Source organism: Anopheles merus, chromosome 2L (genome assembly GCF_017562075.2).
Source record: "Anopheles merus strain MAF chromosome 2L, AmerM5.1, whole genome shotgun sequence".
Taxonomy (NCBI): Eukaryota; Metazoa; Arthropoda; class Insecta; order Diptera; family Culicidae; genus Anopheles; species Anopheles merus.
Window position 1 is genome coordinate 23,795,464 of NC_054083.1, and position 26,956 is coordinate 23,822,419.

Sequence of the window (26,956 nt, forward strand, 5' to 3'; positions counted from 1 at the left end):
TAGCTTATGAAAAAATCTTAAAAATGTATGCAAGACGTGTGATACACAGTTCTCACAACTACTAGAGCCATTTTGCTGTGAAAATGTTGTAAAGTACTGAAAAAGAGTGTTTAAAATTTTGTTTTTTAACCTATTTCAACTTGGCAAGGTATAACTTAAAACCGATAGTGAGTTGAAACAATCTATGCACAGTTATAGAAACTGCATTAGTTTATTCAATTTTCTTTAGCATATTGTATCGATATTAGATTACGCAGTCAAAAGTTATAAATCTCCAAAGTCGCGGTTCTATTCTCTTCAGTGTTTTCCACACAGTCTAAAATATGTATGCTGTGGTGTGAAATTTTCAATTTTATTGATTAATTTACGAATCTGACCCTTAATCATTATTTTACGCAATAATTAATTAAATAAATATCAAATCATCATCTCAGCTGATAATGCTCCAACCACAAACTTCATGAAAACGATGAAAAAATTATTCAAAATCATTGAAACCAAAACTAATAAAAAATTACATCGGTCAGTATCATTCACGCGATCAACCCTGATGCTGCACTTCCGATGGAACCGGTTTCAAGCGATACCATGATGATCAAGAAACGCTTCCTTTTAACCCTCACGGCAAAGTTTCGATCTGTTCGTTCAAATTATTACATAGTTCAGCGGTATTTGAAACGACTTATTTCACAAATGTCAGTATTAAATAAAGAAAAATTAAATTGTGCTAAACATTTTGTTGATGCTATGCTGTTCATAAACGCATTAAGCCAAATAGAATACGATCATCCCTTGCACTGCTTAAATTTCTCATTTGAACACCATTAACAGATCCCACCCGGTCCCGTGTGTCTTCCCGATCCCCTAACGACATCCTAATCGTCCTGGTCCTGTCTGACCGGCAGCATAAAGAAATCACCCGCGTGTTGCAGCCCGCAAGTCATCAAAAGCCGTTACTTCAAAAAGCAGAGAAAAAGGTGTGCCCCGTCTATGCTGCAACAGAGACCGAAAAAGCATAACAACGCATGTATGTAGCGAAGCAAACAAAAGCCCCGCACACACGCACACACGGACACGGAGCAATTAGCGTCGGTGGTGGTGTTGGTGCAATCGATCCGGGCAGCGGCAGTGTGTGGCAGCGCATACCATACCACGCCATACGCCCTGAACGCACAAAGTGAGCTGCGGTCGCAACGCTGTGGTGTGTCTTTCTGGTGACAGCTCGTGTTTGGGACGGTTTTCTTCGCGTTAGTTGAGATAAAAAGTGAGTAAAACAATAGAGGAAAGGTGTATTTCGAAGGAGACAACGTGTTTCTTGCGAGTGGAACATAGAATGGGGAAATAATTGTGTGTAAAGCATCATGAAAAGTTAGGGCAGGAAGCGCACCTCGTGGTTCGATCGATCACCACCTACCACGCCCTGTGGGAGAAAAGCTGTGCTTGAAAGTTAGCGAAAACAATACATCGCAAAGAACTGTGTGTGTGTGTGAAGTATGAAATCAAAAAGGCAACAATAATAAGCAAATAGAATGTAAATGTGGTTCTTCTGGAAGATTCCAGTTGCGTGTGTAACATTGATCCTCTTTGAATGGGAAAAGCGTGTGATCATCAGCAGCATACAACGCCCAACGTGTGTGTGTCAAAAGATGGCTTCATCCAACACGCAGACTGGGCGCGCAACCGTTCGTCGCCTAACGCAAACGCGCGAGGCGGGAAGGAGATCTTTTTTAGTTCAAGATGGTTAGGGGAGCGGATGATCATACGCAGCCCGCCGAGGCTCTTTTAATTAAATTTCGTGCCCTAAGTGACCAACCAACAAAACAGTGACGCATCGCACCGTAGGCACGGGAAAGCTGCCGAACAAACGTGTCCATCCGTCCGGCAGTAGCAGCAGCACACATTCTTGCCCAACACTTGTGTGTTTGCGACAACGAGAAAAAAAGAAGATAAAACTTTACGATACATCGATGTGTTGGTGTGGTGTTTGGTTAACCCAACACAGCCACAAACACACACACGCAAAGTGCGCCCTAACGTCAGTGGACGGCTTGTTTATATCGCGCAGCAGATGGGAGAGATGGTAGTAGGCGTTGGAAAGTTGTATCCAAAGTGTGCCGCTGGCTGGATATTTGTAGTGTAGTGGTGTTTGGCAAGCAACAGGTGGCTCAATGGTCTAGGGGTATGATTCTCGCTTTGGGTGCGAGAGGTCCCGGGTTCAAATCCCGGTTGAGCCCAGATTTGTTTTTGTGTAGAGTGTATATCTTTCGCTTTTGTGTAATATTATTTTACATTTCAAATTTTTGCAATTTTGCAGTGGGCACAATAGCGAAGAAATTCCTTGCAATAGTTGCTTTTGATGTTTTATTGCACTTTAAAAATACAACGATACACGAACAAGAGATATTTAGTTTTTGAAAAGTTGTGAAATACTTAAACGATGAAACACGGCTTATTTAAATAAAACGGTAAAAGTAAAAATTAGCCCATGCCGGCATACTGGTTGAAGAGGCTAAAAATCTTAACACAAACAATTGAAATAACAGAAAGGAGCAGAAACTTTTTAAATCAAAAATAGTTTTAGTAAATTGTGCTCAATTAACACATTGCATACCTTCAGGCGCTTTGGATCGCCAGCTAAGTTTGATCGTTACTTTTATCGATACAGCTTTATTCAAACGGCAGATAAGAGATTGATTTTTGATTACATTCGACTGAAAATCAAGCAATTTAAATAATTGATCACACATGTAAGCGCCGTTGCGATAGAATCATATTAAACACTACCTACAGTCGTGTAATGTGTTTGATGACTGTTACGGTTGCCATGTGGTATGTTTTGGGATAGTCACGGTATATTCGATTTTGGGACGGTTGCTATGTAGTAACTTTGAACTCGCGTTGGTCAGGGTGGCCTTCGTCATCGTTTGCCGAATTAAGTAGAACTGAGGTGGATACTGTTTCGAAGCGGACGTTCGACACTTGATCGTCCAGGCGATCATAGAAACCTTTAGGAGGTTTCCCTTACTGGAAACGTTGGAGTTTAGAGGCCTTACCTTGGGCAGGGGGACATATCTAAACTCTTTAAATGAGAACTCGATAGATGTAGGATGGGCATAGTCCTATCCTGACAGTCCGAACGAATCTGACCTGCCATGATCGGAGTTGGTTTTATTTATACTCAAAAGAAGTTAAGGGTTTCTCACATTTAGTTCCGGGTTGTATGTTGGAAAGTTATTGTTTTCACTAAGCTAGTTACGTTTGTCTTTTGTTGACAAGAATGATGGTTCTTGTCACTAAGTTCCTGTTTTGGGTTTAATGCTTATACTGTTCCTGCTTTGGGTTATAATGCATAAAATGTTCCTGCTTTGGGTTATAATGCATAAACTGTTCCTGCTTATGTTGTACGTTTCGGTTGGTTCTGTTAAGTGTGTCACAATTGTTTTTATATGAACGGTGTGGCTTGAGCTCTTCCGGGTGTGTATGGTAGGATCTGATTTGCTGAGTGTTTTATAATGGATGTGTTACAATGGTGTGATTTGGCTTTCCAAAGTGTGTTACTATGTGTCTATGGCTGATAGTGTGTATTACAATATGTTCTGTATAGCAGATATGCTACACCTCCCCCCTTTAATAGAATAACGTAATGAATTACAATGATTGAAGTTATTCTCCTGTGTACTTAATTAGTCTGTTTTTGTGTACTGTAGAGGTTTTCTTTGTTGTATTGTTTTGTATTACGCAATTAGGCCCTTGGTCATTTACTACTGTGAAAGGTCCAATGTAGACTGGATCTAATTTTTTTCTGTTTTCATTTTCCAAATATACCTGATCTCCTATCTTTATAATAAGTGGTACTATATCTTTATTTAAGATGTGCTGTCTTCTATTCTTTGCTTTTATCAAATTTTCTCTAGCTATTTCGTTTGATTTTTGGAGTTTATATTTCATTTCGAAATAATATTGGTCAATATTATAAACTGGTTCTATTTTTGTTTTGAATATATCTTGTGGTAAATTCGCTTTTCTTCCGAATACCAGTTCGTATGGTGTGTAGTTTGTGTCTGAGTGTTCTGTTGTATTGTAAACAAATTCGTAAAATTTTGTCCAATCGTCCCAGTCATCATGATGTTCGTTTGTATAACTTCTTAGGTATTCGTTTAGACATCTATGATTTCTTTCTAATGATCCTATTGTCTGTGGGTGGTGTTGCGAAAAGGTACTCAAAGAAAATTAAGTAGATATTTCTAACGGCGAAAAATCACAAAATTAGTTTATTCTCCGAGTAACTGGCGCGAAAAGAGGCCGGGAGTCCGTCCTCCGGCCCTTTTATCCTCTCACCCTCCCGCCATCGCGATTCAATCGCGATGGAGTTTTCTCCTGTCGAGCAGTGGAACTCTACAACAGTTTCCTCTCTACATTTGTGGTGTTCCCCAAAACCATAACAAACGCTGTTGTCACAACAGGTGGTAAGCTGTGCTAAACGTCTGTTTGATTTTTAAGATTTCTGAGATTTTGTGTAATATTTCATTGTTATATTCTAGTCCTTGATCTGATTTTAATTCGATAAATGTTCCAAATGTAAGAATAAAGTTTTCTACCAATGCTCTTGCTATAGTATTTGCTTCTTTGTTATGGATAGGTATTACTACGATGTATTTCGTTAAGTCACATTGTATGGTTATTGCATACCTGTTGTTTTTGTTAGTTTTTGTTAGAGGTCCTACTGTGTCGATTGATATTATGTTAAAAGGTTTTGTTGGTGTTGTAGTTACAACTGTGTCTTCCTTAGTATGTCTAATCGTCTTATTAACTATGCATGCCTTACAATTTCGTACGTATTTCTTGATATCATCTTTCATATTTTTCCATTTGTATTTTTCCCTTATTTTCTGGTACAGTCTGTACTGGCCTATATGTCCTCCCGAAGGGGTCATATGATAATCTGAAATTATTCTCAGCCTTTCTTTTTCTGTTGTTATCCATCTAGTTGGAGTAAACAGGATTATTTCAAACTTGGTAATGGCTCTATTGGCGATTTCCTTAATAGTTTGTTGGGAATATTCTTTGAATAAGTGGTCTTCTTCTGACCATGCTAGCTTGTTTCTTCCATATTGTTTCGCGATTTTGCACATTTCTAGAAGAGCAAACTCTAATGCTTGATTTCCATTTACATCTTTTCTCAAAAGAAATTTTCCTAGTGCTTTACCATATGAATGGTTGTATATTATGAATTCAACGTTGTTCTTAATTCTCTGCGTACCTATTTTTAGTACTTTTCTTACTTCTAAAGGTCTATCTGTTTTCCACATCGCGGGGTGATCAATTCCTGTTGTTGCGATTGGTTTATCTTTGTTTGTATCAGTTTTCACGTTATTTTTCTTAACCATGGCTCTCGTATTAACCATTAAAATCGTTTTGGATTTTGGTATTGATGCCTTTAGGTCATCCGAGTTAAGGATTATTCTTGATAGTGCGTCTGCCGCAACATTAGCTTTACCTGCTAAATATTCTATTTCAAAGTCAAATTCTTCTAAATCTAGCCTCATTCTAGTAAGCTTAGAAGTAGGATTTTTCATACCAAATAAGTAAGCTAGTGGTCTATGATCTGTTTTAACTATAAATTTTTGTCCATATACATAAGGTTTAAAATAATTAATTGCCCAATGTATAGCTGTAAGCTCTTTCTCGATAATTGGCTTATTCTTTTCCCCTGGTGTAAAACTTTTACTCGCAAATGCGACTGGCAAATCGTTTCCATCTGTTATTTGTGATAACACTGCACCACATGCCATATCCGATGCGTCTGTCGTAATTATGAATTGCTTTTTAAAATCTGGATATTGTAAAATTGTGGGTGAGAGTAAGCTTTGTTTCAATGTATCGAAAGCTGCTTGACATTCCGAAGTCCATGCAAACTTAACATTTTTCTTAATCAAATTATTAATAGGTTTAGCTATCTTAGCAAAATTCTGTACAAATTTACGATAATAATTACAAAATGCAACAAAACGTCTTGCTTCATCAGCATTAGTAGGAATCGGGAAGTTTTTAATTGTGTCAAACTTCGCGTCGTCCGGATAAATTCCTTTATCTGTTATTTTATGACCTAAGTACGTTACTTCTGTTTTAAAGAAACAACATTTCTCTGCATTTAGTTTAAGGTTATACTTTCTTAGCCTATCAAAAACTTTACCTAAATTACTGATATGATGCCGTGCACTGCATCCAGTAACTATAATATCATCTATATATACAAATGCTAGCTCTGGTGTTAAACCAGCCATAGCGATAGCCATCATCCTTTGAAAGCTGTTTGGGCTAATGTTGAGTCCAAATGGCATTCTTGTAAACTGATAGTGACCTGTAGGCGTGGAAAAAGCTGTATATTTTCTGGAATTTTTATCAAGCTTGATTTGATGAAACCCTGACATCAAATCCAATGTGCTGAAATATTTGGCTCTTCCTAACTGATCTAGTATCGTGTCTATGCGGGGTAAAGGGAATTTGTCTGGTAAAATTTTCTTGTTTAACTGCCGAAAATCCACTACTAAACGCCATTTCTTCTTGCCTTCAACTGATTTCTTTGGTACTAATAGTATCGGTGAATTATATGACGAAACAGAATGTTCAATAATGTTATTTTTCAACATCTTTTCTACCTGCGATTGCATTTCCTCACTTTGTGAATGTATTTGTTTATAATTTGGTATATAAGAAGGAATGTTATCTTTCAATGAAATTTCCTGGGTATAAAAATTGTTAGTAGAGACCGGTTCATCTTCTAAACAAAATATATCCGAGAATTTTGTGATCAGATTTTCTAATTCTTCTCTTGCTATTTGTGGAATATTTTCTATGCGAATTTTGTTATGAATTTTCTGAATTCGTTCCCTAGCTGTGTTTGGTTTTCTCTGTAGCTGCTCATAATCTCTTAAAGGTTCGATTTCTGGTGTATAGGATTTTATTTCAAAAGAAACATCTTTATCTGTGGTATTAATGAATTTGATATACTGATTATGTTTTGAAACTATTGTGTTTCCGCAAAACACTCCTGGTTGGATTTCCTGTGATAAGATGATTGAATCCTCTGTCAAGTTTGGTATGGTTATTTTTCGAACTACTTCACTTCGTTTTGGTAAAATATAATTTCCATTTACATTGTCTTCTATTGGATGTGAAATCAATCCGTTATCAGATGAGAAGTATATCATCCAATTAACATAATCAACAATACATCTGTGCTTTATAAAGTCTTTTCCTAACAGTCCGTCAGAAAAAATGGATTCTACGTCTTCTATTATATGAAATTCGTGTATAATGGAATAATCGCCAAAGTGAATTGTTGTCATAGCAGTACCTAAAGTCTCTGATTCATGGTCACTAGAGCTTATCAAAGTAAATTTTTTAGATGTATTGATCTTGCAACCTGGTTTTAATTTACTAGCTTTAAGTACGGATACGGTTGCTCCTGTATCTATGATGAGTGTGCTATAGATTTCCTTTGCAATTTCTATTTTAACTTTAACAAAATTATCTGCATCAGTGTTTATGGTTAGTATAGGGTATTTTCTGATACTTGAGAGTGGCCTAAAAAATTATTCTGTTCTTCGGCTGTTACTGTGTTATGAATAGGCGCTCGATTATTTTGCCAATTGCTATTATTTCTATTTGATTGTACGTACTGATTTCTGTTGGAATAATTTTGTCGATTTGCATGCTGATTTCTGTTGTTGTTAGTGTTATTGTTGTTATATCTGAAGTTATTATTATTTCTGTTGTTCTGTCCATATCTTGCGGGTGGGAACCTGGGTGGGATTTGTGTCTGATATCTATTATTATTTGAGAATTTGTTGAATTTGTTCCTTCCTTGGTAGTTGTTTCCATACCCTCTATTGTTCCTGGTAGCGTTTGAATATAGGATCTTTGTCTGATCATTCTTTCCCTTTTTCGTTCTATCCTCTAGCTCCAACTTTACAGCTTGCTCTATTGCTTCATGCAAGGTTTCGAATTTACTTGATCTCATTATAATTTTGGTCTCGCCATCTTTAAGTCCATAACTCAATGCACTGATTCCTGATTTAGTTGCCTTTTTTCTAGCTACTTCTGGCGCTATCTCTTCTGCAATGTATGCCTCTTCTAGTTGTTGCGTTAATTTTTCAATAACGCTTCCAAAATCTTCTATCGTTCCAGTCTGTTTAGTATTGTCCATTTTTGATACTACGATCTCTGGTGTTACCTTTATGCTGCACCTGTCTTGTAATTTGCTAACTATATCTTCAATTGAAGTTGGGGCTTCCCCTACTACAATTCGTGCTTTTCCTGTTAGACGTCCTAGTACCAGTTGTATTACTGTTTCTTTATTTTCTGGCTTTACTATTTTCTTTAATACATTTAAGTTTGACACCACACCTTTCAAATCCTTCTCATTACCATCATACTTTGATATGAGAGAAGTGGTGATTTTAATCAATTCCATAATGTCAGCCATTTTGTCAGGTTTCGTTTCTATTGTTATGTCAAATTGGTTCTCTGATAATGTCGTATTTAACGAATCTGGATGTCTCTCGAAGTGTATTTTTATGCACTTATTTATTTCGTAGTATACGTATCTACTCTTTTTAACTAGCTTTGTTAATATTTCATCTTTAATAGACGATTCGTGCTTTCGTAGGAGTTCTTGTATTTCGTCGTATATTTCCTTAGTATTATCCCTTAATGTTGTTAACGCGCAAAGCCTATAACATCTGTTCAGCTGTTTCACCTGATCATAAATTCTATCTAATATTTCTATTTTCTCGAATAGTTTTTGCATATTTATGCAGCCTCATCAGTAAAATTTCATATTTACGTATGTAACCTTGTACCTTGTTTAAATACATAGCATGTATTTGTTATTGTTGCTGCTCATGGTGTAACGCTCGTTACCGGTGCTCGGTGTTTAATTGGTGCTTAATGTGAAGTTGTAGGGTGTCATCAGTCGTCGCTCGATGTCTTGTCGTCTTCCACGTTGGGAACGGTTGTTCCATTCAATCACACTAGTCACAACTCGTATACCGTAGTCTCGCCATTCATTCTATCACCTTTCAGATGAACATCACTTCTACATAGGTATTGCTTATGGTTTCACTGCACTGCTTCTCATTACTCATGACATCATTATTTCCGTTTACTTTAGTTTTGGGGTCGATGCGATGTTCCTCACTTCAAGGTAGCTCTAGTTTGCAAACTGATCGCTTAAGGGTTTATTCATAATGTTGTTGCATTTTTGCACGTTGAGGAAGGTTGTCACAACACTTTTTTTTACATAATTGTTTTATATCACACTTTTTTTTTCGCCCTTCAAACGGTTCATCACTTATATTTTCGATGAGTTGTCATTTTGTACACCACACTGTATTTGCTTTTGGTCGCTCATTCATAGCGATTGTTTTTTTTTTTATATGGGTTACTTGTGCCAGCTGCGTTGTTCAATACAAATTTGCACATTTGACACTTTTATCCGTCGTATACCGGTTATGGTCAAAAACGCACTTTTTTTTACACTATTTGATGCGTTAGCACGACACTGCTGTACGTTACCGTTGTACGTATCACAAATAATTTGTTTATACTTCTGCCCGCCGATTGCAGATTAAGGTCACGGTCGCCATGTAATGTGTTTGATGACTGTTACGGTTGCCATGTGGTATGTTTTGGGATAGTCACGGTATATTCGATTTTGGGACGGTTGCTATGTAGTAACTTTGAACTCGCGTTGGTCAGGGTGGCCTTCGTCATCGTTTGCCGAATTAAGTAGAACTGAGGTGGATACTGTTTCGAAGCGGACGTTCGACACTTGATCGTCCAGGCGATCATAGAAACCTTTAGGAGGTTTCCCTTACTGGAAACGTTGGAGTTTAGAGGCCTTACCTTGGGCAGGGGGACATATCTAAACTCTTTAAATGAGAACTCGATAGATGTAGGATGGGCATAGTCCTATCCTGACAGTCCGAACGAATCTGACCTGCCATGATCGGAGTTGGTTTTATTTATACTCAAAATAAGTTAAGGGTTTCTCACATTTAGTTCCGGGTTGTATGTTGGAAAGTTATTGTTTTCACTAAGCTAGTTACGTTTGTCTTTTGTTGACAAGAATGATGGTTCTTGTCACTAAGTTCCTGTTTTGGGTTTAATGCTTATACTGTTCCTGCTTTGGGTTATAATGCATAAAATGTTCCTGCTTTGGGTTATAATGCATAAACTGTTCCTGCTTATGTTGTACGTTTCGGTTGGTTCTGTTAAGTGTGTCACAATTGTTTTTATATGAACGGTGTGGCTTGAGCTCTTCCGGGTGTGTATGGTAGGATCTGATTTGCTGAGTGTTTTATAATGGATGTGTTACAATGGTGTGATTTGGCTTTCCAAAGTGTGTTACTATGTGTCTATGGCTGATAGTGTGTATTACAATATGTTCTGTATAGCAGATATGCTACAGTCGTATTCATGATATTAGGGGTATTTTCATGATCGGTAGGGGCGGTTTCGTTAGGAATAACGGAACACTGACGCTGTATACCAATAGAACTTCAATCAAAAACCCGTACCAGCAGTGAAAGCAAACATTCGAATGATTCGACAAATTTCACATTCCCTTTTTACACATCGTGTGACACAGAGACCCTTCGTGTGTGGCCAATTTACATCGCGAATTCTCTTTTTTAGCTTCATCTCTGAAATCGCGTTCTTGCGCGAATCTTGCGCGCCTGTATCGATGCACATATTTAATTGTTTCGTTTTTCGTTTCCATCCTTTCGTGTCTAGCGTGTGTTCAGCCCCCTATCCTCAATCGGATCCTGTGGACGGTTTTGCGACCGGGCAGGTATGGTGTGTTAGGTTTACCATGTCCACTATAGAGGAGCGTACAGCGTACCTAGACAATCCGTACTTCAAAGGGCACATCTACGGGAACTTTAACCCGTTCTACGTGACCATCGCCGTCTGTACCGTGCTCGGCGTGTTCATCTTCGTGCTGAACATCGTGTGCGGCTGCTGCTCGAAGCACAAGCAGTACTGGCAGGACAGACATACGGGTGAGTAGCCGACGAGGGTGATCCATTACAGTGGCCGTTGTGCTTGCATGTTTCATATCTCGGTGCGTTTGTTTTGTTTTTTAGGCAATCGTTGGTTAGTGTCGTTTTGGTCGGCCACACCGCACAAGCAGCCGCCGCTCGATCTGACGGAGCTGAAGGACGCTAGCCACTTCCAGCCGGTCAATGTAAGTGAAGATTTATGTTTAATTTTAGCGTCAAAATTTGTTTCAAGCGTTTGGAGCCACTCGGCGAAACCGGTCGCTCAACAGTTCCAACACAAATGCCACCAATGCAGTGGCGTACCCGGCGAAAAGAAGGTACTGAAGCGATGCTAACTCACCCCAGCCAACCGTTTCCTGTACGATGATCCTTCGCCTCGCAATACCTTCCAGCTGATGCACGTAGATTGCACGCCAATAGTGCACCAGCCCTGCCTGCTGCGCCGTGCCAACAAACTGGACCAGCTGGTCTGCGATCGGGCTGTATCGGAACACCAAAAAGCCATCCAGATGCTGCCGGACCGGCTGTTCGAGCGGGTAGTACGGTACCCGATACACGTCCGGGTTCACGTTCAGCAGCAGGTGCAGCAATAGTCGAGCGTTGCTGCACGGCATCAGCAGGGCGCAGCGACCGTTTTGCACGTTGTCCATGTGCTGGGCGTCCGTTTCGGGCACGATCAGCTGTCGGTGACGGTGCAGCACGTGGTAGTAGCTGGCTGCATCCCGGTGTACCACTTCGAGCGGTACGGAGGTTCGCAGGAACTGTTCCACCGTCCGGAGGTGTGGTTCGTTGAGCGAAACCATAAACAGGGCGTGCAGTTTACCCCAGTACGCCTCGGTCAGGGTGAAGAGGAGTACACTGCCGACGGTTAGTAGACGGCGCTCGGTGAGCGTGTAGCGTTGGGTTTGATCCCCAAACAGTAGCGTCAGCAGCAGAGCGTTGGGAAAGTGTTGCGCTTGCAGCCAGTTGAGCAGGAAGCTACCAGCGGCTAAGAGTCCACACATTAGCCACACGGGTCGGGTGAAGGGCAGAAGCAGAAAGTAGAACAGACCTCTTTTGGACACTTCCGGTAATACGACACAATCGCCGCTAAAGCTCCCGAACGACACGGGCTTTAGCGTGTGGCGGTACGTGTCGTGGATTTTGAGTGCAATTTCATAGCGCGTCGTATTCGGTTGACTGTCAAACAGTGCCAGTGCGTTAATGTGCTTGGCAAAGGCGACAAAGAACCATCGATACACACCAGCAATGCCTTTCTTGCTAACGATCAGGAAAGAGAATTCCATGCTCGTCTTAATCCTCACCGGGAGACGGTCAAGGTTTCGGTTCCGATCGTGCGTTAGCCATGAACGATGTTTCGCACCCGTGCCCGTCACGGCGTACACCCGGCTGGTGTTGTAATCGCACACCAGTGTGTCGATGATCCCCCGACGGTATCGCACTACTGCCCCGTTCCGTATGCCGAGCGGTGGAAAGGCACGGAAAACGTTCACCAAGCTGGCAAGCGTTGGGCGATCGTTGATCGCTACGATGTAGTGGGCGGCCGGGTTCCAGTTCCGCCCAGCGGACACATTTTGCAGCAAGCCGTACAGCTGTATGCCCTCGATCAACGGTGCTACGATGAGGTAGACCGAGCAACGGTGCAGCTGAACGTTGCGTTGGACAGCGTTAAGAAAGACTCGGGGATAGCTGGAGAAGTGGCTTAGATAGCCTTCGACAACGGAGCTCCAGTACGGATCGGTTGCGTGTGTGACGAGGCACAGCTCGTACTTGGCGGAAGGTGTTTCTATTTTATTGATACCCTTTGTGATGTTGACGAGTGTTTCGACTGCATTATTTGAAGCACAACAAAGCTCCAAAAGCGATAGGTTAAGAAGTAAAAGGTAGAATATTTTCACACACATTTTCATCCGTGTACTAAACACTGGGTTTGCATAGCACAAAACAACTTTTTCAAGTGCTTTTTATCATCCATGGTAATGATCGTTCGCTTAATGCCTCATTCGCCTTGATTGGCTTTTAGCTTTAATTAAACTTTTCCGCAACCTCCCGCAAGCAATTAGCGCAAAGTGAGTGGCAATCTCCATCACAAACACGCCGGCCGATACACCGTGCCCCGCCAGCAGCAAATAGTGCAATGAAATCAAGTCACGCATCGTCAACGTCTTCCGGTAGCGGGTCGAACGGGACCGCAGCGAATGTATCCGCTTCACGTAGAGCCCGTGCCAGCAGTTCCACAACCCGGCCTGTGCAATGCGCCCAGCAAACTGTGTCAACTGCACCCGAACGGGAGAAAACTTCGATACGCTCCATCCATTCATACACCAGCCAACAAACTCCTGCAGGATGTAGTAGCGCACCGGAAATTCGGCCCCATTTTCGTTCAGTATTTCGTGCACCAGATGCTGCGCATTGCCACAGTCGAGCAGCAGCGCATGCTGACCTCGTCGTACGTTTGCCAGGTACGTGCGCTTGTCGCTGACCAGTAGATTGTGGCGCAACTCTTCCGTGAGCAGCGTTGCGCGATCACGCTGCACACTGGGCAGCTCGAGCGCGATGCCGGACGCAGCAAACTGGCGGATCGTGGTCAGGTGTGGCTCGTTCAGGGAGCGGATAAACTCCGACAGCAGTCGGGCGGTGTAGGCTTCGCTGAGGAAAAACATTACCAGCACGGCGAAGAAGATGAGCCGCCGTTCATTTCTTCCATAACTGTTCCGCGTGTCCTGGTCTCCGAACAGGATCGTTAGCAGGATGCTGTGGCCGAACCGTGCCGGACACTGGCAATTTAGCACGATTGTTGCACCGACGAGGCAGCAGCACAGATACCATAGTGGAGCGGTAAACGGGAACAGCAGATAGTGGATTAAACCGGCCTTTGGCTTTTCCGGCACCACCAGACAGTTGCCCGTGATGGCGCCATCCGCCGCGATCGGTACACTGAGCGCGTTCGGTGCTTTAATGCCGAGCAGGATCTGATTGTTGGTCGTATCGAACGTCACGCGCAAGTTGATGTGCGCGGCAAAGACGTCAAAGAACTGCCGGTACACACCGGACACTGTGTCGTGCGTGTACATTAGGTACGGATACACTACCTTCTTCTCGATCACGAGCGGCAGCTGATGAAGGTTGCTGGTTCGATCTGCTAGAAGCTGGCGATAGTGTGGAGATCCCGGGCGGAAGGACTGTATGAATCCTCGCTCGATGCTCGCAACGATTGCGGAATCATTGGCTTCCCTGTTAGCCACTAGATGGATCACGTTGTGCATACCCATGGTGTAGAATACTTTGAAGAGCGTTTTAAACTGATCCGGCTGCTCGATCCAGCCCGTCAGCAGGATGACGCGGGCAGGCGAGTTCCAGTTGCTGTTGCTGGAGATTGCTTTCAGCAGCAGGAATAGCTGCCTGGCCGATGCGTTCGGTTCGAATAGGAGATAGAGCGAGCATTTGGGTAACTTGACGTCGGACATTTCGATCGATGTTAGTACTCGCGGATAAAGGGGGAACTCATGCAGATAGGCCTGTAGGACATCGTTCCAGTGCGGATGGGTTGCGGATGTTGAAATACACAACTCCGAGGGACGTTCGAGAAACTCGGCCCGAGTTGTGGCGTGTCGGAGGGTGATTAACACTGACTGAGACAGTGTGTCGTCGCTTTGTGCCTGGAGGGCCATTGTGAGTAGCGCAAGGGCTGCAAACATCTTTCACGACTGTTGGGGTAAAACTCTGATCTTTATTCCACAAAATTTCCAATATAGCATACTGCGTGCGCAACTGGTGTACAGAATAGCGGTCAGATTTAATTCAATTAAATGGATCAAAATCGAATTACTACAATTGCCAATGATATTGCTTTTAGTGCCGGTCATTACAGTTTCAACATTGTTGTAACGGTCGCTGCATTGTGTGTCTTGTGCAATTATACAACAACAAATGCTTTATTTCGATCAATCTGTTTTCGAAGACATATTATATAAATTGCTCAGATATTTCCTGCCTCCATATTTCCTTGAAGTAAGATTTCCCGTTTAAATTCCGGTTGCAATTTCTAGTTTGCCTGCAATTATTGGGTGAATTTTGAGTGCATGAATTGTGTTCTTTGATTGGCTATGCTAAAAGCTCTCCAGAGACCCAACTAATGCACCTACGCACGATAGTCCCTGGGAGGACATAGGGTATTAAATTTTTTTATATATTTTATTAAATTTATCTTATATTAGTGATTTTTTTAAGTAAATTAGTTTATTGAAACGAATGTAGCTACTGTGTTTGATGATTTGAACTGGAGAAATGTGTTAAATGAAACGTCTTATGTGGAGAAATAAAAATATTGTTTCAATTTTAATTATTCCAAAACAAACACTTGTAGACCGAGTGTTCAACCGAAACAGTTCATTTTCCTCCGCTTATTACACTGAATGTTGAAAGTTTAGTTTTATTGGCTGTAATTCGACTGTTTATACAAAATCTTCGAAAAACTTCAGAAAACTTAATTTGTTTAAAGTTTAGATATCTCGATTATTTGCATCCTACCATTTTCCAGTATGTGAAATGTATCATGTTTTTTAATCAATATTTTGTTAATATTTGCCAAAAATTGGAGCTGCCACTAGCTGTGCTCCTCTTGATGTTGTAAACGTTTTAAATATGGACAGTTTTTCCACATTTTTTATAATCTCTTTTTTTGCGATGTATGCGCGAGAGAGTTAAAATGAGTTCATCAATTCGTTTCTTACCTCGAATCTACTTCATGTACACACATTTTGCATTGCTTCGTACAGTGGTGCCATCTGGATGTCCAATGCACAAAAGAACACACTAAAAGCACACACACACATTACCAACCGATACATAAAAATCATGGAAAAATCATCAATGTCCACCCACTGCTCTGAGGGGAACCACTGTGCGACGCGTCCTCTTACACCGCCGTACACACCCCATCATCACCTCCACCCCGAACACGATCGCGGCACTCCCATAGCCCACCGTCAGCACGTACTGAAGCGATATCAAATCACCCATCAGCAACGTTTCCCGCTGGGACAGTTCCTTCCTGGCCACATTTCTCAACTTCTGTACGTACTGCTCGCGCCAATACTCCCACAGCCCCGCCTGCCCAATCCGTCCAATAAACTCCACCAACTCCCCGGCAATCGAGCTAAACTTCGACACGGAAAACCCATTCATCCGCCAGCCGACCATCTCCCCCAGGATGTAGTACGGCACCCGGAACACACGCGTGTCGCGCATCTCCTTGTGCAGCATGTACTCCGCGTTGCCACACTGCAGCAGAAAAGCGTTCCGTCCCGCCCGCATATTGCGATAGTACTCGGGCTCATCGAGCACTTCCAGATTGCGGTGCAGCTGCTCGTACGCCTCAATGTCCTCGTAGTGCAGCACACCGATCGGAACGTCGGACGCACCGAGCGCACGGAGCGTGCGGATGCGCGGCTGATTCAGCGACTCGATGAACGTGGACAGCAGCTTGGCGGAGTAGGCTTCGCTGAAGAAAAACATGAGCACGATCGCGAGAAAGATGAGCCGCCGCTCGGGCAGGGAGTAGCGCTCATCCGCCGCTTGATCGCCGAACAGCACCGTCAGAAGGATGTTGTGCTGGAAGCGGTGCGACCAGCGCCAGTTCAGCAGGAAGATAGCAGCAAGAAAGCAACAGCACAGATACCAAACGGGCGACGAGAAGGGCGACAGCAGAAAGTGTACCAGTCCCTCCTTCGGTCGTTCCGGCACGATCACACAGTTGCCGGTGAAGCTGCCGATCGCGTACGGTTGCGTGAGCGTTTCCCGGTTGTGTATCGTCATCACGATCTGCACGTTCCGATCGCCAAACACAACCCGCGCCTTGTACTGTCGGGCGAAGGCGGTGAAAAACTTGTAGTAAACCCCGTCGATCCGCGATCGATCGTGAATGAAGAAAGGAAATTCGGCTCTCCGAGCCACCACGATCGGTTCACTTTGCTGCAGTCCCAGGGAACTATGGTTCGCCAGAAACTCGCCCACATCGGACACATCCATCACGTAGTCGAGCGTCCGCTGGCGACAGTTGGCCAACATGGTGAAGGTGCGATTATGCTCCGGGACACTCATCAGCACCAGCCCGTGCCGTATGCCCAAAAGGTCAAAGTTTTCAAACTGATTAAATATTTCGCGCGTATGCGAACGGGCATTGATGAGCACGGCAAACCGGGCGGACGGATTCCAGTTGCCGTTCGTTGAGAGGAACTGGATGCGCAGGAACACCTGGCGCGCGTGGGACGTTGGCTCGAAAAGGAGATAGAGCGAACAGCGGTGCAGCGGGATGTTGTCGCCCAGCTTGGTGCGCGTCAGTACACGGGGTAGCAGTGGGAAGTGGTGTAGATAACGCTCCAGTACATCGTTCCAGTAGGGGTCGTTTTCGGGCGGTGGTGCAATGCACAGCTCCTGCCCGGCGGCTGGCCGTTCCAGCGCTGTTCTCGGGTGTGCTGTAAGGTAGGCCAGCGATGCAAGGGCTGCATCCGCACTCGGGGAGCTGTCTGTCGCCAGCAGGCCGAAACGGACGAGCAAGAGGGCCCAATCGAACGGTGGTGGAACCATTGCGAAGGTTCGTAGCTCACTGTGGCTGAACTGAGCTGATAGTGTCCCCAAAACCATCCCTATATTACCTATTGGCTTCTCGGAGGACTCATCGCGCCGTGTGCACTATCGTAGAGGCGAAAATTGGCCACCAGGGGAATGGATAGAATCGAAATTGTTGCACTACGGTAAACAAACGAAAGCGCGGGAGCTCTCCTACATTGGAGGGAGTGGTGTTTCCCTTGTGGCGAGTTTACCAATGAAATATAGAGTTGCAATTTCATTGTTCTTTTCGCCCCAAATTGTAGGCCTACTTAATGCGAGCCCGATGCAATTTAATGCGCTTTTACCCCTTTATCAAGCTCAACTCGAATTTCCCGTTCGGTTGGGTATACCAGGATCCTGGATAAGAGGGTGGCGCACCTAGTCGCAAATCTCGGCCCCGGTCCAGTGGTGAACTAACAATTAAATGCGGACGGGGGAGGAAAACATTATTTAATTAAAATTCTCATTTTGTTTCTCTCTCTTTCACATCCGTTGGCGGACCGGGTGATGTTGTTGTTGTTAATTTTAGTGTGTAAGATACAGGGTTTCCCAAGGTTTTTTGATTGTTTTCCGAACATGGTTTTTTCCGATTTTTACGGTTTTTTTAGTTTTTGTTTTCAGGATATTTTGGTTCAATTGTATTGATCTCCAAACGGACGATACCAATAAATTGAGGAAACATACCAAAAATCTATGGGATACGATGAATGCAGGGTTTTGTGATAGAATTCAAGACTGCGGGACACTTTGAAGAAATCGTCATGAGTCAATCGCAAGACTGCGGAACGATACGTTTATTGTAGAATTTAAAAAGCGTGAGTTGAGCCCAAAAGATATAAGAACCATTCAATACATCGTGGCAAACCCTGTATCGCTCTCGCAAATACACTGTAATTTTTGGTGATTTGGTGACAGGGTGAGAAAGAGGAGGTGCAATTGCGGTCCATTTTGTGTGTGCCGATAGGTTGTTGGAAGATGCGATCGGCCAAATTACCGCATCACGGCATCAAGGGAAAGGGGAAACCCAGGACTGGAGACCAGGAAAATGGGCCAATGGCTTTTTGCAAGCGCTAAAAGGGGGACAATGCCTGCAACGCCACAGTGAGCCGTTTAAAATTTGTGATCCTTTATATTAGCGTGCTCGGGTTGATGCCGGTCACAAATGGAGCAGAGAGAAACAGCACGTGGGAGAGAAGAAGGGAAAGGGGGTGTGAAAACAGCATATCGATTGGCTTTGTGTCGGGCCCGTTTGGCTGCTGGATGCGCTAATGGTTTGCAAGTCACCACTGGACGCCTGTTTTTTGTTGTTGTTGGTCACTATTCAATTACGGTAACACGTTCTCATCTCTACGTCGGCTTCCGCAAAAGTGTGAAGCGGAAAAGTGGGTGACATTCGACAGTACAAATGTTGGGGTAGCTAGTGGGAACGCACGGTGGGAATAATGAACTCTTTTTTTTTAGGATATAAGTGATTATGATATACAGAGATTCCTCGACATACGCTATTAATGCGGGCCGGAGGCAACAGCGTATCTCGAACATTAGCGTTAGTCGAATTTCGAGGTTTTCAGTCAAATTATAGCTTATTTTCGTATGAATTTGCGTGGAAGTCGTGGGTTTTATTCACTAAATGTATGAATTGATGTGATTTCAACCGAATATTACAATTCGGTACAAATCTTTGTAATTCGTTCGAATGAGACTTCATTTGGAATTTAACAATTGATGTGTCAAATCAGTACAATAAAACATCCGATCTGAAGATTTCTGTCCAATTAATCAAATTTGGTAACATAACAAACAATCACGTCCTGGCTTGTGTATATTCTGGCTCTAAACTCTGGGTGAGGAGATGTCACGATTATGATGCACACAACTGGGTAAAGACTGGAAAATAAAAATCAGTACAAAAAATCGTATACTCTGGTCGATTAGGCATTATTGCACCAAAGTGGGAAAAACGGCTACTCTGCCGTGGGGAAAAGATGGACACAGATATTACCAATTTTGATTCTGCCACCAGTTGGAGAGTGAGAAACGCCAGAAAATTTTCTTCAATAAGAGTACAAGAAAGTCATAAACTATTCAGCAGTTAGAGAACGCGTTGAAATGTTCGAGTTTGAGGCTGTCACAAATTATGTTGTTCCTGCAAGATGCAAATTAGGCAACTGACGTTCAGACGTTCAATCTTGCCACGACTTGGATCACTTGCTTCTGCGTTCAATCAACAATAAGCAGATACGACATCCTTCAGGAATAAGAAATAAGATATTCAGCCACTTTCCAAAACTCGATTGAATTCGGGAACGATCGTAGCGATTGTCAAAATGACATAAAATTGTGGTTTAGCTTTGATCTATTTTGAACATTTTGCCATATTGTACGCATAACTGATCAGGGTTATCATGAAATAAATTAAAGCAACCGTTGTATCTGTGTTTATCCGGCGCTACAACCGCTTTGCGGTCTTGGCCTGCCTCAGGAGTGTCCGAAACCGCTCACGGTCTCGCGCCTTCGTCTGCCAGTCCGTTATCCCGGCCTTAATGACGGACGCCTCCACCCTATCTTGCCACCTGAGTTTGGACCTAGCAAGCCTCCTCTGTCCTTGTGGACGGCCTAAAAAGAGGAGGGCCTAAATCCGTTGTATCTAGGCAACGGCAACTATCGTACCTCGTCGATCGAGTTTGGGAAAGTGGCTGATTCTCTGGGATTGCAAAGATCGACGTTTGAAAGTAGGACTAGGAAAAATGGCTGAAATTTCTACAATTCTAACAATTCTTCCAAACATGCTAAGGTTGCGAGTGTGAGTAATTTTGTGAAGTGCAATCCTAAGCTGTCCTTCCGTAAGCTAGGAGGACCATCTTGCCCTTCATAGTGTCCATCTTTTGCATATCAAGTGTCCGTCTTGCCCTAACATCCCACAACTGCACTAAAACAACCTTACAGCGTTTTCTAGGAGTTCTCATAATTGTGGGACACTGTATTGACTCTTTCTTATATGAAATAAACTTACTGTAAAGGGAATTGGATTCTCTAGCATCCTTGTTGGACAAATCCAATGGGAATTTTCAACGAGCCTGTCCAAAAAGGGTGTCATAGAGTTCAACGTTTTCCAACTTATGAAGTTCACTTCCAAAGGGAAAGAGTCTACGAAGTGGTTCCCTATGAGAACCCCTGGAAAACCCTGTATATGTATGACGAAACATAATTTTATAAAGAAATTGTCGAGTTGTTACACCTTTTTTGATGAAAAATGGATTAAATTATGGACTGCATTTATGGCATAATTGCTGTATTTATGCTTCTTTAAAATATATCGTAAGGTGTGCATCTTTACCTACTTTCCCTTAGGTTTTTAGTCTCTTTAAATTGAATTATTCAAGTTTCGAAACAAATTATTTGAAGCAATAAATTTAAACCATCATATGAGTATTGAAGTGGTTGCACTTTCGCAACAAGCACTGTAAATAATCATTCTAACAAAATCATCATTAAATCACCACCAGCACGGTATGTGTGTGTGTGTGCCGATCGTGCCAATAATGGACGCAAATTTTCCGCACCAACAAAAGCGAACGTGTTGCTGCAAAAACAAGCAAACCCAGGGAGAGACCGAAATTGAAATCAATCCCATGCACACCGAAATAATGCGGGGTGGGGTGACAAAAACGCACAATGCTGCTGATGCCATCGCGTTCGGGAATATTGGGAATTTGGAGCGCATGAAGATGTGTGTATAATTGAACGAATCGGAGCGCACCGCTGGAAAGTGGAGCAAATGGAGCCTTTATCGTTGGATTGCACCGATGTGGGGGAAACAGGAGGCACCCATAATGGCAATTGCTGCCAAATGCCCGAACAGAGGCAGATTGATCGGATTCCGTTTTGCAGACGGAACAACTCCTTTCCGGGTGGAATGGCTGCATCGATAGCATCGAACGAAGAAATATAAGCAGATGATGATATGCATAATGAAAGGCAGTTATGCACACACACACACACACACACAGCTTGGGAGGACTTCTAGTAGAGCCAAAATGGGGGATGAAGAGGAGGGTTGCATTATTGAAGCGTCTTTCTTTCCTCGATCGATTGTGGATGGATGCGAACGATGGTAGATAATTCATGCAACGGCAAGGATATTATCGCACGGCTCAATGCTGGCTCAAGCTGCTGAATGTAGTTGAGTGTAGAGGAAGAAGGTTTGCTTAAAAATAGATGCTGAACTGCAAAACTGAAGCTTTGGGTGGTATCGAGTTGTAAGTGCTTTTAATTTTGCAAATGTAGGGCCGGTAAACGACATTTGATTAAATTTCTTCCGTCTTTTATCGGCATTGAGAATGCGTTTGATTTGATTTGAAAAGCTTCCTCTTACTGCAAAAGCCAACGCTTGGGGACATCGCAGCTGCAGTTCCGATGAGACATGGTATCTTCTTCAGCAGCAAATACCTTTTATCTTTCTTAAGAACCCATTAATACGCTAAACGGATTAAATAAATGCAAAAGCGTCACTAATCCAACCCCATCTTTCGCTTCGTTTTTCTCATACACAGCCCGACGTCGAACGGCCGGTAGAGTACACCGTGCAGCACCACCGTCCCCAGTACCAATATCCGCCCAGTCGTGGTGCTTCCCCCCAGGGCTACCACCACCACCAGCACCACCAGCAGCAGCACCGCGAGGAGTACGTCGAGCTGCAGAAGCGCGAAAGTGACATTTAAAAGGCGGCGCCAAAGAAGAACCGCTGCTGCGTGAGCTAAACACGATGGCTTGGTTGGTTGCGTACCCGGCAGTGGCCATGCTGGCCATGTTCATCGTGCTGGTCATCATGCTGATACTCCGGTTCGGTGCACGGTTGTGTCAGCTGCGCCATCACACCCTGCCGGACGATCAGGATTTGCGCGATCAGGCGTACGATCAGAAGGTCAGCTACGCCTGACCGACCGACCCCTTCTTGCGAGGGAGGAGTGGCGTCCCCGGCAGCTGAAACGCCATGAATGACGCCAAAAAATTGCTGACGGAAAGGAGGGAAGAGAGGATGGTGCGTGGCTTCCCCCTTTTTTATTGTATTTCCATTTATTTTTCACAATTCCACTAAGCAATGTTTCATTCTTTTTATATCGTGAATCTCGATTTTCATACCGATCGGGGAAGAAGAAACACGAAGGGTGCTTTTGCCCCCTGCAGTTCGCTAGAGCTTGATTTTAGAGATGTGTACTACTAACCATGTGTAGTGTTAGTAACATATATAAATGTATTCTTTTTTTAAATTTCCACAAATGACAGCTAAACGTAAGACTTGTAACTACTCTACTGTGCAACACATTCCGTCCAGAGAAGGGAAAGCTTCCCATAGTTTTAAAAAGCCGTCCGTTACGAGCGCAACAATGTGTTTTTTTTGGTAGAATGTCCTAACACAACACGTAGTTTTCCGAAGCAATGCAATGCAGTTAATACATACAGAAAAGAAAACAATGTGCCTTTTATATACAACACTTTACTAACGTTCATTAAAGTTCCACTCTCATTCACACAAAACCAATCGACTTTTAGAACATTTGTACAAGAAGCAATATGTAGTAAACGATAAAATAAATAAAAACCCTTTTTTAATTTCTATAAAACCCACCAGCGATTTGTCTTTCTTGCACCGTAAAGAAACAAAGAAACCGCTTTCGCACAATAAAACACGACCCGTTTTATTCAGTAAATATAATTTTTCACATTTTATTTCTCAACGTTTGTTTGTTTTTTTGTTTTGCGCATTTTTTTATACGCATTTTCTCCCTACCCTCCTGCTACAATTTTCTCTCCTCCTCCTTCTCCTGCTCTTCTTTTATGTCAAATATAGTTTAACCTTGTCTGAGTTTCATCATCTGTCACCCTTTTTCATTTTCAGTGGATGTTTGTCTCTATCTCTCTTTGTTTTTTTTTGTATTCTGCTTTGTTTCTCTCTTCTTCATTATCTTAGTGCATTATTTGTAGTGTATTGATGTATCATTTTCCCTTTCTTTTTTTTTTTGTTTAACTTTTCCATTTTCCTTTTGCTTGCACACCGATGCTCCGATGCCTTTCTTTTGTGTTCCTTTTCGGTTTCCTGTGTTTTGGTTGGTTCGGTTTGTCTGTTTTTGTTGATGTTTTGTTTATTATTTTTTCCTAACAAATTTTGTATTTTTCTTCTTCTTCTTCCCTTTGTCCATGGCTAATTGAAAAACCGAAAAATAAAGCAAGGACGCCCGTGTCTTTCGATTGTACCATGTGTTGATTACAGTTTTGTAAGTTATAATTTTTCCTTCGCGTTACAAGCGCAGTTGTTTTGGTTGCTCAGTGGTGGTGGGTGTGAGTAGTGTTAGTAGAAAATTGCCAGAACAACAAAAAAAAAAAAAAAACATCAACCAACTCCCGCACAACGGAAACGCGCACGTAAGTGTGTATGTGTTTCTGTATGTTATCAAAAACTGAGTGTCCATTCAGTCCGGGATGACCAAAATTAAAATGAGATCAGATCGCGGTTCTTGCATTATCACAACGGAGGGATTGATGATATTTACGATCGTTTCGTGCTTATGTCTGTGTGTGTGTTCGAGAGACAGAAAACAAAGAAAAAACTATTCCGAGGGGGAACAGAGGGGGAAGGGGTTAGATGCTTTTTAAAAAACCTAAAACAAAACAGAAAAAAAACAAATACGAAAAGCTACCATCGTTTCAGTGTTGCTACACATTTAATCATCATCATCGTCGTCGTCGTCGTCTTCGTGCGTTGCTGCCATTCTCGGCGCGCGCTGCTAGAGGTTCGCTTCATATGCTGAAGCTATCGAAATAGAATCTACACGGCCATATTACACATACAATATATTTTAAAAGGTAAGTATTCTATGCGTTATTTTTTTGTTTGTTATGTAAATAATATTTTTTATCGCGCCTTCTACTTTACGCTGTGGCCTGTTGCACAGCAGCGTCAGCCGGCTATAATAGGAGTGTAGAAATGATTGTTGTTTTCTTATAAACGAATTCCAAGAGCGTTTGGGTCAGAAGTGGGGGAAAAGGTAAGGCAAAAAAAAGGTGAGAAAATTTTGTTAACATGAAACAGAACGGAAGAACATATAAACAGAAAAGGAAAAATCTATAGAAAATTATGAAAATTGACGAAAAGCAACTCAACTGGCAGAGTTCAAATCAAAAAAGGTAAGCAAAGAATGAAACCCAAAAAGGGTAAAAAGCAGAAAGCTTCCAGTTCTGGCTTCCCGGTCCGACCCGGTCGCCGGTTGAAAAGTCCAACAAGACAAGACATCATGCCCTGATGGTGACACGCAACTGTGGCCAAAATGGAAACAGAATTGCGCGCAACAAGCCCGTCTGTGTGTTCCACCTCATTTTTTGATCATTTTTCTTCGTTTTGTGCATATTTTCCGTCACACTTTTTCGCCTGTTTTCTATTCCATTTTTTTATACAAATATATCTCTGGTTTAATTTATCTTCTTTCTCTCTCTCTCTCTCTTTCTCTTCTCTTGTGTTTTCTTTTCGTTTACAGCTACACCTGCACGTTCAAATGCGGCTGTTGCGTATTATAATGCGTGCGCCCTTCTTACGCGACCCACGATGCATCTCTCTCATGTGTGCTTGTTGTTTGCTTGCTTGCATTAAATATTATTTGTCACAATAAAAAGTCTTTTTTCATGTTTTACCTTCAAATAACCAACAAACACGGCACGGCCCCACTCCGTCAGCACCGCGCCCCCTCCTCTCCTCCTTTGCCCAGAGTTTATCATTGTGTCCTCTCGCGGCTTCGGCCCACATCCTCCTGTGTTTCTCTTGGAAGTATATGTATGTGTGTATATATATATATATATATATATATATATATATATATATATATATATATATATATATATATATATATATATATATATATATATATATATATATATATATATATATTTGCTTCTGGAGCTTTTTCCCCTTGCCTTCACGTCTCCGATTGCTCAACGTTGCGGGTGGTGTTGAGCGTGTTCCAATATTCAACTTCAATTAACATATAATTTTTCTCTCCGTCGCTTCGTTTTTGCGACATTGAAATTGAAAACGAACACAAAACACATTTGCTTCCTTGTTTGCCCGATACCGATACTATTCTTCTTTAGCTTAAACAACGCGTCATTGTAAGCTGTAACACATCACTTAGCGCGAGGGGGTAAAGTAAGTCACCCTTACTAATCTACTAAACAACACTAGTCACTTGTCGCCATTAAAAGCTGATCTTCTTTGTTCGGCCCGCAACTAGTTGTTATTGTTGTTTGAGTTAAAATTCCACTGCACTTGTCTCTTACGAACAATATTTATGCACAAAAAAAGGGTCAGCTACTGTGTGCACCACAAGGAGTTTTAAGTTAAAATAAACTTCGAATTTCTTCCCAAAAAAACAACCCAAAACAACACACACTTAGTCAAGACTTGATCGCACCACAAAAAAAGGAAAGAAAAATGAGTGCTTTTAGAAGCAGCAGTCTTACGTTTGAGAAGTTGTACTACAATTTTCCGATACACATTTACATTCTAGAGCGAGACAAATCAATTTCAATAACACAGCAAAATAATGTGGAAACAGAAAAATAAAAAAAAACATGTTCCATCTGTCTCTTTCTTTACTATTGTTTGTTTGTGTTTTATCACCCTGTTGGATCGCTTTTTCGTTTAAACAGAAATCCTTTAATCACCTAAAACGCCTATTTCATCTCAACCTTAAACTAGCACAATACGATCTTTCTTTTTTGTAAGTGTTTCCATCACGGATCGTTTCAATTAACAGAACATCAGAACGTACACTATTTGTATACCGCCCATTATATCCCAGGAACTGTTAATGCCGTGTTTTGCCTACGCTGTGTGTGTGTGCAATAACTCGATGCACGAAACAAACAAGAAAAAAGCTACCATACCAGAACTCCATTCGGGACAAATCGATTGAAGCCTAAATAAATCACAACTCGATCATGGAACATTAAGCAACAAGCGGGACACAAAACGGAAAGGGTAAAGCGGTTTGTAGAGAATGTTTGCACAATTATAATTCACCATGATGCACCCATCGGTTCAACTCCACTCCAAAAGCTGGAGCAGACACAGTGAGCGAAGTCCGCCTTTTTCCTTTTTTTTTGTATATTGTTGTATCACAAATGATAGTCACACCACTTTGAAGTCGTTGTTGTACATACCGTTTTGTTGTTGTTGTAGTTGTTTCTTGCATTGTTTTACTATCGACAGTATAGATTTTCCG

The 26,956-nt window shown here is 42.2% G+C and overlaps 2 protein-coding genes and 1 non-coding gene across 3 annotated transcripts; all 3 read left to right on the forward strand.

The window, feature by feature from the left end:
- Positions 1 to 1,147: 1,147 nt before the first annotated feature.
- Positions 1,148 to 22,402, forward strand: LOC121592976. Its single transcript, XM_041914956.1, has 4 exons — positions 1,148 to 1,264; positions 10,801 to 11,069; positions 11,154 to 11,254; positions 22,235 to 22,402. The coding sequence occupies exons 2-4, from the start codon at positions 10,880 to 10,882 to the stop codon at positions 22,400 to 22,402; spliced, it is 459 nt and encodes a 152-aa protein (XP_041770890.1). The 5' UTR covers positions 1,148 to 1,264; positions 10,801 to 10,879.
- Positions 2,163 to 2,234, forward strand: Trnap-ugg. Its single transcript has one exon. It is a non-coding gene; the product is annotated as a tRNA-Pro (tRNA).
- A 44-nt stretch (positions 22,403 to 22,446) lies between the features above and the next one.
- Positions 22,447 to 23,305, forward strand: LOC121592977. Its single transcript, XM_041914957.1, has one exon. It carries the CDS (start codon positions 22,447 to 22,449, stop codon positions 22,618 to 22,620), a length of 174 nt encoding a protein of 57 aa, XP_041770891.1. The 3' UTR covers positions 22,621 to 23,305.
- The last annotated feature ends 3,651 nt before the right edge of the window (positions 23,306 to 26,956 follow it).